The 10830-nt window shown below is 34.7% G+C and overlaps 1 protein-coding gene across 9 annotated transcripts in view; it reads right to left on the bottom strand.

Annotated features, from left to right (window-relative positions):
* Positions 1-10830, bottom strand: part of PCB (Pyruvate carboxylase) — a 70169-nt gene that overhangs the window by 2804 nt on the left and 56535 nt on the right. For 6 of the 9 annotated variants that reach the window (XM_070129599.1, XM_070129601.1, XM_070129597.1 and 3 more), the window contains 13 exons: positions 8759-8791; positions 7418-7584; positions 6448-6662; positions 6130-6236; positions 5393-5526; positions 4581-4692; positions 3915-4210; positions 3520-3606; positions 3075-3254; positions 2676-2822; positions 2056-2139; positions 811-972; positions 1-673 (listed from right to left, as the gene is read on the bottom strand). The exon at positions 1-673 is cut by the window's left edge and continues 2804 nt beyond it. In XM_070129599.1, coding sequence (XP_069985700.1) covers positions 419-673; positions 811-972; positions 2056-2139; positions 2676-2822; positions 3075-3254; positions 3520-3606; positions 3915-4210; positions 4581-4692; positions 5393-5526; positions 6130-6236; positions 6448-6662; positions 7418-7584; positions 8759-8791 — 1979 coding nt within the window. In that variant the 3' untranslated portion in view covers positions 1-418. The remainder of the gene's footprint in view (positions 674-810; positions 973-2055; positions 2140-2675; positions 2823-3074; positions 3255-3519; positions 3607-3914; positions 4211-4580; positions 4693-5392; positions 5527-6129; positions 6237-6447; positions 6663-7417; positions 7585-8758; positions 8792-10830) is intronic. The other 3 variants (XM_070129602.1, XM_070129604.1, XM_070129605.1) reach the window with 1 other exon arrangement.

The following is a 10830-nucleotide window of genomic DNA, read 5'->3' as shown; positions in this document are numbered from 1 at the left end:
AACTTTTTTCTTCTCTTTTGTAAAATATTGAATCTGAACTTTGTACAGAAATCTCAAACCCTCTTCCTTGTTTTCCTTACGAAATACATTTTAAGTTAGAGACAATTTTCCATGGACCTTTCTACATGCCTTCCCTTTCAACCTTTCAAAAACTGGATACATGGTTGGTTTCATGCACAACTTCTACCATATGGAAATTTTCCCGATCATGGCCTGCTTTGCTTGTCAGAAAGAACCACATATGAATGCAGGAAACATGACAAAAAGTCATTCTATTGCCATATGATACTTATACATTCAGAATCTTTAATTAAATAAAAGAAAAAAACAAAATAAATAAATCAAATCAAATCCTAGAACAGAGTTACCATTGACCCAGACACATTGGTGAAAAGAGTTCATGATTTTACACAGCTCTTCATTTGGGAGTTACTGTCAGCACTAGATCATCGCCCTCGAGTTTCATGTCTTTGGTGACGGCTATTGACTCAACGACACCATCACATGGACTCTGGACGACCATCTCCATCTTCATCGCAGATAGTACTACCATGGAGGCTCCCTTCTTCACTTCATCTCCTTCCTTCACTTTAATGTCAATAACAGTACCAGGCATAGGAGCTCCCACTTGGCCCTTTATGCTTGCATTTACTTTGGGATGAATGTGCAGCTCCTGTTGGATAGAATACAAACATTAATTTTGAAAACTACTACCAAACTGTAAGTATCAATAAGTCCATAATGAAAGGACCCAATGTCATTCATTTTTGTGAATCACTTTCAAAATAATCAAAATGTCACTATCCTCACCTTGACAGCAGTCTGGTCACGGACCATGACAGATCTCAGCTGTCCATTCAACTCAAAGAAGACCTCACGTTCTCCATTAGGAGTAAGGTCTTCTGCCATGGCCAGGGTCTTGATATGCAAAGTCTTACCCTTTTCAATTTCCACTTCAAACTCCTCTCCAACCTATGAGAGAAATATTTATTTAATAAAGAGTTAAAATCCATCATCTCTCTGATTTAGCAGATGGCAGCTTAAACTATTTCCTGCCAGGTGGCATAAACGCACATGCCATGGCTATTGTGGACAAAGTAGTGGTTGGCATCAAACACGACTATCGGCTCATTAGATGGAGCTTGTTTTTCTACAATTGTAGTAACATCATTTGTATGGTAAAACCTTTAGGCAATAGCACCTGAAGAGAAGGTATACTTTAAAAAATTTAATACTGTCAATGCGCACCTATAAACCCTCGATCATGTCAAACACTAGGGACAGAGGTCTTATGTGAAGCGTTTGAGCCCTAATACTGCTATGTGGTGTTTAAAATAATATTAAACTCCTGGCAGTCAAAATCCCACTGACAGCAATCATAAAAAAAAACTAATTGCTATCATGAAGCTACTCAAAATGCTCCATATATATAGGTAAATATTGGATGTTGTGCAGAGCAATTACGACAGAGTGAAGCATTACTGTAAGACTGATGTTATCAGATATGAATTATTTTCAATACTCCTCAGCAAATACTGAATAAAGTGAACTCCATACAGACATTAATACATTTATAAGGTATTGATGTTTAGATTGTTCAATTGATAAGAAAAAAAAAAAAAAAAAAAAATTGCTAGTGCCAGTTTCCTTGTACAGTACATACTAGAAAACTTATTGAATATATCTGTGTAGAAGGGATGTGTAGTACGATAATTTTTCTAAATCTGTATAAGTTCTTAGTAACTGCTAACTGCAAATTTTACATGTAAGAGTATTCTCCAATGTATTTCATATTTTAACATAGGTCAGATCAGTAACGAGACTGCATATAGTATTTCACCATGAGATTTGCCATATATGCCATGAAAGTTCCTGATAAATCAAGTTACATATAAATAAACAAAATAATGAGTTACACTATGACTCAGAACAAAACTCTCTGATTTTAGGTTTACCTTTTAGCAACAACACCAAATACCATATAAAGTAAGAAAAAAACATTTATGATATGGAATGAGTATACAACAAATAAGAATTCAACAGCAATTTTATTACCTTAGGGCCTGTTAAGAAGATACGAGTATCCAACTTGTCCACTGGGCCATACTTTTCACGGAACCGAAGATATTCATCTGTCACCTGTACCAAGAATAAAGAAAGAAAATGACTCACTACAAGTTGGCAAGGATATGGGCTATGTATGGTCACCTAGCTGCAAGTTGTGTGCCCTAGACAGTTGGTTGCTTGTTTGTCTTTGTGCATGTTTTTGTCTCTGATACTAAAAAATTGTGTATCATGCCACCAAATGCTTACAGAATAAGGTAACATATGTGCTCAATGAGCTTCTGATTTTTTTTTATTGAGTGGCTGAATGCACACAATCATCAGTGTGTAGATATCTCATAATCCTTACTGCATGATGCAAGATATGTAATCCTATAGCTATACCACTGTAACCTGCCAGCACAGATAGTCATCAGTGCTTCAGGATAAAATTATCAATGTTTTCATATCCCCTGTTAAGAAAATTTTCCTCTTTAACAAACTGATGAAATGTTACAGAACTATATTGATATGTCCTTTACCTCCAAAACTACTGAGAATGAAAACACGCACTACGCAAACAATAAAAAAATACTGAGCACAGCAAATCAAAATCTACCGCCAAAACATACCTGTGGATACATGGCAGAGCTGAGGACATCATAATCTGAGATGCGAGGACCATGTTCTTCCACAAGTTTGGTTTTCATGTCTTGGAAATTCATCGGTGCCATTGACTCTCCTGGTCTTCCATCCACTGTTGGCAATCCTTTGAGGATCTGAGGAGGAAGGGAGAAGAGTAAATACCTATGACTAAAATTTGTTCTCAACATTTGTTTCAACAAGGCTACCTCAAAAAGTTTGTTTTTGATTACACTTACTTTAGACAGATGCTAACACAAAGACTATTCATATCTAAATCTAAGATAAATTAAGAAAAAAAGAAAGAAACAAATCTGCTAAAGATATAAATCTCTAAACTGCAATACTATCATACATGTTACTTAAGAAGCAAATATTAAGCAGTTTACCTTGCTGCGGAGAGGCTCAGGGAAGCCTCCATAAGGTTCACCCAAATAGCCTTGGAAGAACTCTATCACAGACTTGGGGAAACTCAGGTTCTCAGCATTTGCCTCCACATCAGCAGCAGACAGCTTGTTTTGAACCATGAACTGAGCTAAATCACCAACTACCTTTGACGATGGTGTCACCTGAAATAAATAATAATAATATCAGTAATAATAATGATAAAAATAATAACATAATACTATTAACAATAATAGCTATCATATCAGGATAATGAGAATGTCAATACCCTAATATGCATATTAACCAAAATCCTGCAAATGCTATACATCTCAATTATCAAATTATCATAAAAGACGTGAATCAATATTTCACATAAATCAACTTCGTCTCAAGACAGAATCACTTAAGATCTCTCTGCAGAACAGAGATTAATTTTGTTCATTGCACCTTAATCAAATCTCCCATGAGAAGATTTGCCTCACGATAAGCCTTCTTCACAGCCTCAAACTGGTCTCCCAGTCCAAGTGAGTAAGCCTGAGGAATTAAATCATATAAGATAAATTAGTCAACTAACATAATTTTTGGAAAATGCAAGCTTCCATACTTCAAACTTTATTGAATACATAATACCTCTATGTAAACTTCTCATGACAAATGTCTAAAGCTCCTAAAAATAAAATCAGTCATAAAATTATACATGCATCCTGCTTGTACTGAAGAAATAGCAAATTACCTCTTTAGCTTCTTTATTTTTTGCACACCCAACAAAAACATTGAACAGCATAGAATACCTGGGTCTACTGTCCACACAGACCAAGGCTAACAAATTAACAAAAATTTACCTGGAACTGAAGGTTTGTGTACTGTCCACCAGGGATCTCATTCAAGTACACATCAGCATTGCCGGACTTCATGGTCACAGCACACTCGAATGGAGCATAGAGTGTCCTTGCTTGTTCCCAGTAAGCAGAGTACTGGCTGATATCTCCGAGATTCATGCCTGTGTCCAACTCATCTCCCATCAGACTGGCAACCACTGCACCCATGGAAGGCTGTGAGGTCATTCCAGACATGGAATCGACTGCCACATCAACAGCATCAGCTCCCGCATAAGCACACTGGAGCATTGAGGCCACGCCTTTGGATGAGATTTGTTTGATGTTTATTATGAGAAATTATTTATCTTGTGGTTTGATATAAAATATGAAATTAGGAAAAAAAAAAAAAAAATCCCATAACCTGATCAACTTTGTACATAAATCAAGTAAATGCTGTACCAATATTCTTTATTGTGGTTTTGTTTTATTTTTCTGTTTATTCCCCTACACTAAAACATTTGACTTTCTTATATAAAAGTGAATAACATACTTACAAGAGTAATAAATGATAAAGTTTGAAAATGATACACTATCTACTTTGTATCAAAAGATCCAGGACTTCCATCTAATGAAGTTTATTACATGCAAAGAATTTTTCAAAATGACTGGTTGTCTGAAACTATTCCTCACCAGCCCCTGATGTGTCATGAGTGTGCACATGAATAGGTACATCTGGGTGACGATCTCGAAGGGCTGATATAAGCATCTTGGCTGCTCTTGGTTTCAGTAGCCCAGCCATATCCTATTATGGACAAAAATCATTACATTAAAAAGCATATTTTGGTATACCTAGTCTTTCAAAATGTTAGATTCAGCATACATGTGACTTGGACACCATAGATTTCCTATATATTTCTAATTTATGAAATATATATGATATAATGACTGAATAAGATTTCAATATGGAAAAAAATCATATAGATACTTGTAAACTATTTTTCATTCATTCCATTATTTCCATTCCCTTCCTAAGCTTATGCAAAATATCTTCTCTTCCCTTCAGCATTGAGTAACGCCTAACATGACATCTGTTCCTGTAGGTTTCCTTGGGTTTGAATGTACCCATCCATGCCACAAAAACAGACACTACCGTCTGTTTTGCATGCCATAATGCTAGTTTATGAGTGATTGCCTTCCAAAGTCATCTAATTCATTGTTTTTCCACACTTTCTTTTTTAAAATCTGAATCAAAGACAATGAGAAACATCTCTCCACACTTCAAATTTTTAACTTGTGTGGGCAACCTTGATACTACACCCCAGTGCAGCAACATTGCAGCAACAAAAATCAATTAATGAAATAATTATACTGATATTTACACTCATATGGAATTTTAAACAACTTACTTCAAGATATGGACTTTCATACAACTTATCTATATATATGGACTTTTAAAAAACTTACTATTTACATATAGCACACATCACCGGCAATTATCTCACCTTGATGCAGAGGACATGAGTTCCAGCCCTCACCAATTCATCTGCTAGATTTAGGTAATAGTCAAGTGTATACTTTGTCTTAGATGGATCTGATATATCGCCAGAATATGATATTGCTGCTTCAACAACACCACCTGTAAAAGAGATTGATTTACATATGAGCACCCTGTAGGAAGTATGTAATACCTTTTCATTTTGCAGAGAGAAGAGAAAAGTCAAATTGGTAGTAAATTCTTTAACACAAAAAATGTTGCACAAGAGCTGCATATCTACATAAGTATAACTAAATAATATTCTTTGATATGAATGTTAAACCCTTCAAGCCACAGAAAATGGGTGCCATAGACTCCCAGTTTATAAAAATCATCTCATTCTCTACTTCACTGACTGAGCTGCAGTGGTTTATATATGGGCTTTAAAATGCCATGCTGGTAATATCTGATGCTTTTAACTGGTAAATGATCTGCATTCACCAGAGAAATATGCAATACTATTGAACTGGGAAAAAAATGCATTATAGCACATCAAGAGGGGGAGATCCATGTGCACCATGGCAAAAGTTAGTTTAACCACTTTCCCTCTGATTTCAAAATACTGGAAAACACAATAACCATTCTAATTCTGGTAATTTCTGCATGAACATAAACTATCACTTCTTTCCAGTCACTTTCTTTTACCATTGTTTATACATGTGCACTAAACATCCCTGAAGCTGACTTTGCTTTAAAAAAATTTACCTGCTTTGCCTACTGCATCAACTCCTAGCAAAAGGTTGGGGAGATAATTGAGTGAGTCAAACACCCTGAAGATGTCCATTCCTGCTTTCACAGACAAGTCACAGAATCTGAAAGTTGAAATATGAAGAAACTCATGTTACCTTTAGCATGTCAAAAACAAAACAAAAAAACTAATCTGTTGGCACCATAAAGAAAAAGATATATTCAGAGCAAGTAATACATACAATAGTAAAACAACAAAATAATCAAAGATAACAATAATAACCATAGAAACAAAGAGCATAACCAAACCCACACATATATTAGTATATCCCTTACTTGTACACAGCATTGTCAGGATAGCTGGTATAGCCCACACCATTGGCTCCTCTCAAGAGCATCTGGAAGGGTATGTTGGGCATAAGCGCCCTCATCCTCTCCAATCGCTCCCAGGGGCACTCATGGAGGAACCTGAGTGCCACGTCAAAGGTGGCACCACCCCAGTTCTCAAGTGAGTAGAGATTGTTGAAGTTGTGTGCTACAAAGGGTGAGATCTGAAAAAGAGGAAATGGAAGTCTTATCATTAAATTTCTGTGTATCAAACACTTCAATAATACTTACTTGACACTAATTTTTTCCATTTTTTCTATATTGCCATTTTTATATATAATTTTGTTAAAACAACTTTGCAATCATATCAAACAATCTAATCAAGCGATTCCTAACCTGGGGGCATACCTCCCTAGGAGAATAATGAGAAAATTGATAATAATGAGACTAATTCATTCAATAAGATGACTAAAAACATTCTTAATTTTCTTTAAAATCTGGGATTGATGCAAGGGAGTTGTGGCAGAGACGTACAAATTCCTAGAGGAGGCATGGTAGTGAAAAAGTTAAGAAGTATGGCTATCACATACGGCACGAAAGGGGCAATACATTTTTGGCTTTTACCTTATCATCATCCACAAAATAAGATATTATAGTGACGGACGTTTTAACAACCTTGTCTTGATATAAACAAACAAAGCAGTTCCATAATATTTCTAGCATTAAAACAAGTTTACCCCTAATTCGCAGGTTATTCAGAGCAGTTGTGAAATGTATAAAGATATTCAATCAAAGTTCACCCTTGAGAATACAACCCAAACATGAAAAAAATTATAAATTAGAAGGAATAACTTCACTGCACTGAGAAGTTATTCATCCTTATTCATACCTTCTCCTACATTTCCTAGAATAACAGAAACCAAACTGTCTTTGAATAAACACCTCCCTATTTATCATTAAATGAATCAGCCCAAATTACCTTCAGTAGGTCATGTGTTCTGACTCTGGTGGCAAGGAGAGACTGATGTGCATCCCTGAACGTGGTGTCCATCAAGAGCAGTCCCTTGTGGTTCCTCACAGCCTTTGCAAAACCTTCAGGTCCCTCTGCCAGGAGGATATCACGGAAGCCTCTTGGGGGTTCGACCGCTGTCAAATTGTGAACAAGTGTGAAAAAGCTGTAGAGGATTTTTTTTTTTTCCTTTCATCTAATTTCTAAAGAAACAATACTGATATGTATGTACAGAGGGTAAATTTGTATGAAAAAAATGGTGAAAAGAGTTTCAATTAAAATAGCTTTTTTATTGATTGTACCCAGTCAAGGAATATCACTATATCAGTTATTGTGGTGAATTGATCACTCCCAACACACAAATAAGCATGAGACTTTGCACATAAATATAGACACATATCATACAATTATACAATGTGACTATACAATGTATCTTCTCCAGTGAAGGCAGGATAATTCATGGCTCAAGCAAATAAACTGCAAAGCCTTTCATAACACTAAATCTAACTTTTGCACAGGTGAAAGAAAAAAATGAAAAGAATAAAAAGAATGAGATACATTATCAACATAATCAATGAGCACACTTTCTTACTTCTTTATCTCAACTTTCTAAATATTCTTGTACTCCATTCCAGATGAACTTCTCTAAAGAAAACACTAAGAAGAAATATAATTTATTGGTGGTTGTCAGTGATTCTAATTTGTGTCTGTGTATACTCAGCATAAAAACTAATTCTCAAAAAATTGTAAAGAACTAATGACATAAGCTATCCTGCCTTTTGATGGTTAAATAAGCAGTCAGCTCTGCAAGTATTTGTGACTTCAGCAGACATATTAAAAGTAATGAATAGCAAGCTTAAAGAGAGTTAATGTACAGAGTAATATAAAATATATACATCAGTCCCATTCTAATATAAATATTGCACTGTACATCTAACTGTTCTTTTCATGTTTGAAGCCTTTCATAAAGAAGTTGTACTAAAAGCCTTGAGTCTGTTATTTGCACCTGCTCTAAAGCCTGCGTTGCATTAAGTTTTTTATCATCATTTGAAATCTTCCAAGATGCAGAAAAATATTGTGATATAGAAAGGAGGAAACAAAAAACTGATAATTATAACAAAGGAATGATGATGATAATGATGAAGAACAAGGAAAAATAATATGAAAAGAAGACAAAAAAATATATAAATGACAATCATATCAGGCACCTGAGTACATGCACTAGGTGGAACACCTTCAAGTGAATGAAAATACTCTTAAAACCAAAGTGTCAAAAAAGTGGTAATCCGCTCACATAGTCAATGAACATACCAGATTTCCAAGCTCCACCTGCATCACTGCTTGCTAAGAGAGAGGTAAACGAGGAACATTTAAAATCTCTTGTCATTTCATCAGAGAATCAAGAAGTTCCTCTCTTTTCAAAATCTTTGTTCTTAAACCCCCTAGCAACCCATATTCTCTTAACAGAAACTGCATTTTCTCACTTTTTCATTTTTGACTAATCATTGATGAATATTTTTGGTTTGTGTACCCCATGATATACTGTACTATATCTGCTTTCCTATTACCCATCATTCTCTTTGCATTTCTAAATGCATGGTTACACCTTCCTACTTGCCATTTTGTTCTTCAATAAGATCAAAGTATTTAACTTTGACAGAATCATGCCTGCCCCATCATAAAATCTCTTCTACGACCAGTCTGACCTTCCTCTTAAAAATTTTATTCCTATAAATGTGGTTGTTTGGTACAAACTTTTAAAAACTACAGCATTTTCTAATCATACAGGAGAGGTGTGAAGAACCATTTGCACAGTGACACTGGAAAACAGTCTCCCAGCTATCATCATTTTGGATATGGCTTAAAACTTGCTGGTGGTACTGCTAACAGTGCTGGTAAAAATAACATTGCCACTGTGGTAAAACCTCTGCTACACAGTATACTTGTACATCAACTGACAGTAAAGGTTATAACATGTTTGTTTGGGGTTTTAAGAATTCACATAATGAGATGATTCAATGCTTGTTCTGAGAAGGTAACTAGCCTAACTTCTCACAACTTTTTTTTATTAGAGCTTCATTGCAAATTCAACCTGAAAACGGAGTAAAAGCCATAAAGGAATAAACATCATTACCTGTGTGTGTGTTTGTGAGCATATGCAAAATATATGTCATTGCCTTTATGATTCCTTGTATTTCACAAAAAAGGTACTGCAAACACCTGAAAAGGTAATGTTACCTGGCATGCAAATTTTCTACTTTAAGAGAAAGTAATAACAAAAGCAAAACCAAATCATTATACAGAATAAAGCTGCATATGCTACATGCAAGAATCCTGCATTACTGTCCCTTTCACTGCTTTGTTATACTTACCTGTGATATAAGGATTTAAATCAAACTAGACCAATAAGAAATTTAGAAAAACTTAAGAGCATAAAATTGTGAGGCTGCCAGAAACCATGCAGGATAATTAGTTATTACTGTAAAATCACCTATATACCTATATCTATAAAACAAAGGAAAACTAAACATGTTTTTAAAATGCAGTAGAATACATTTTTGCTCCCTTTTCGAAAAATTACTACAGCAAAATTCAAGGTTCAAATGCCCTAAACAGGAAGCATGTCATTCTACTTATGCATTCTTATACATTTTTGAGAATGAAAATTTCTTGTGTCCATTTTGTTTAGTTATCATCTCAAAAAAAAATAAATAAAAATAAAAAAAAATAAAAAAAAATAATAATAATAATAATTAATGGCATTTCTAAGAGAAAGGAACCTTTCTGTTAAGAGCTCTGTACTGAATTTTGATATGCCACACAGCAACAGCTTTTCATTGTGGCTTTCCTTAAAAACACCATAATTCCTTTATCTAACAGTCGCCAACACATTAAAGTAATACACTTCTGTAAACACGTGTTGCCACTGAAACCAACTGTGAAATCTGAAGGTAGAGATCATCTGGCCTTTATAAATATCTCTTTACTGATAGTCAAATCGCAATAAATGCTGGTGTCAAAACTTTTTTTACACGCCAATCATTTATTGGAAAACTAATAGTGAATTCGGAGATATTAAGCATAGCAGTTTTTAAAAAGCATTGCCAAACATTGCTACAACATCCGTTCTTTTCCAGAACTGTAAGGAATATGCTCGCATTTATCTAAAAAGCTTTACATGTTTTGCAATATTTACACACTTACTTACAAAGTACTTGAGACAATAATATTAATGAAGTTAATGTACAACTTTTCCATGAATAAAAAAGTCTGGAACATTTAAAACTGGGTAAATAGTGATATATACTTTATAATCTGCATATCACCGTGTGTATATATTTCAATCGTCAGTGATTAATACTTTCTTATGATATGATATCTTA

This window comes from Penaeus vannamei, chromosome 14, assembly GCF_042767895.1.
Source record: "Penaeus vannamei isolate JL-2024 chromosome 14, ASM4276789v1, whole genome shotgun sequence".
Classification (NCBI taxonomy): domain Eukaryota; kingdom Metazoa; phylum Arthropoda; class Malacostraca; order Decapoda; family Penaeidae; genus Penaeus; species Penaeus vannamei.
This window is presented reverse-complemented; position numbering and strand designations above follow the sequence as displayed.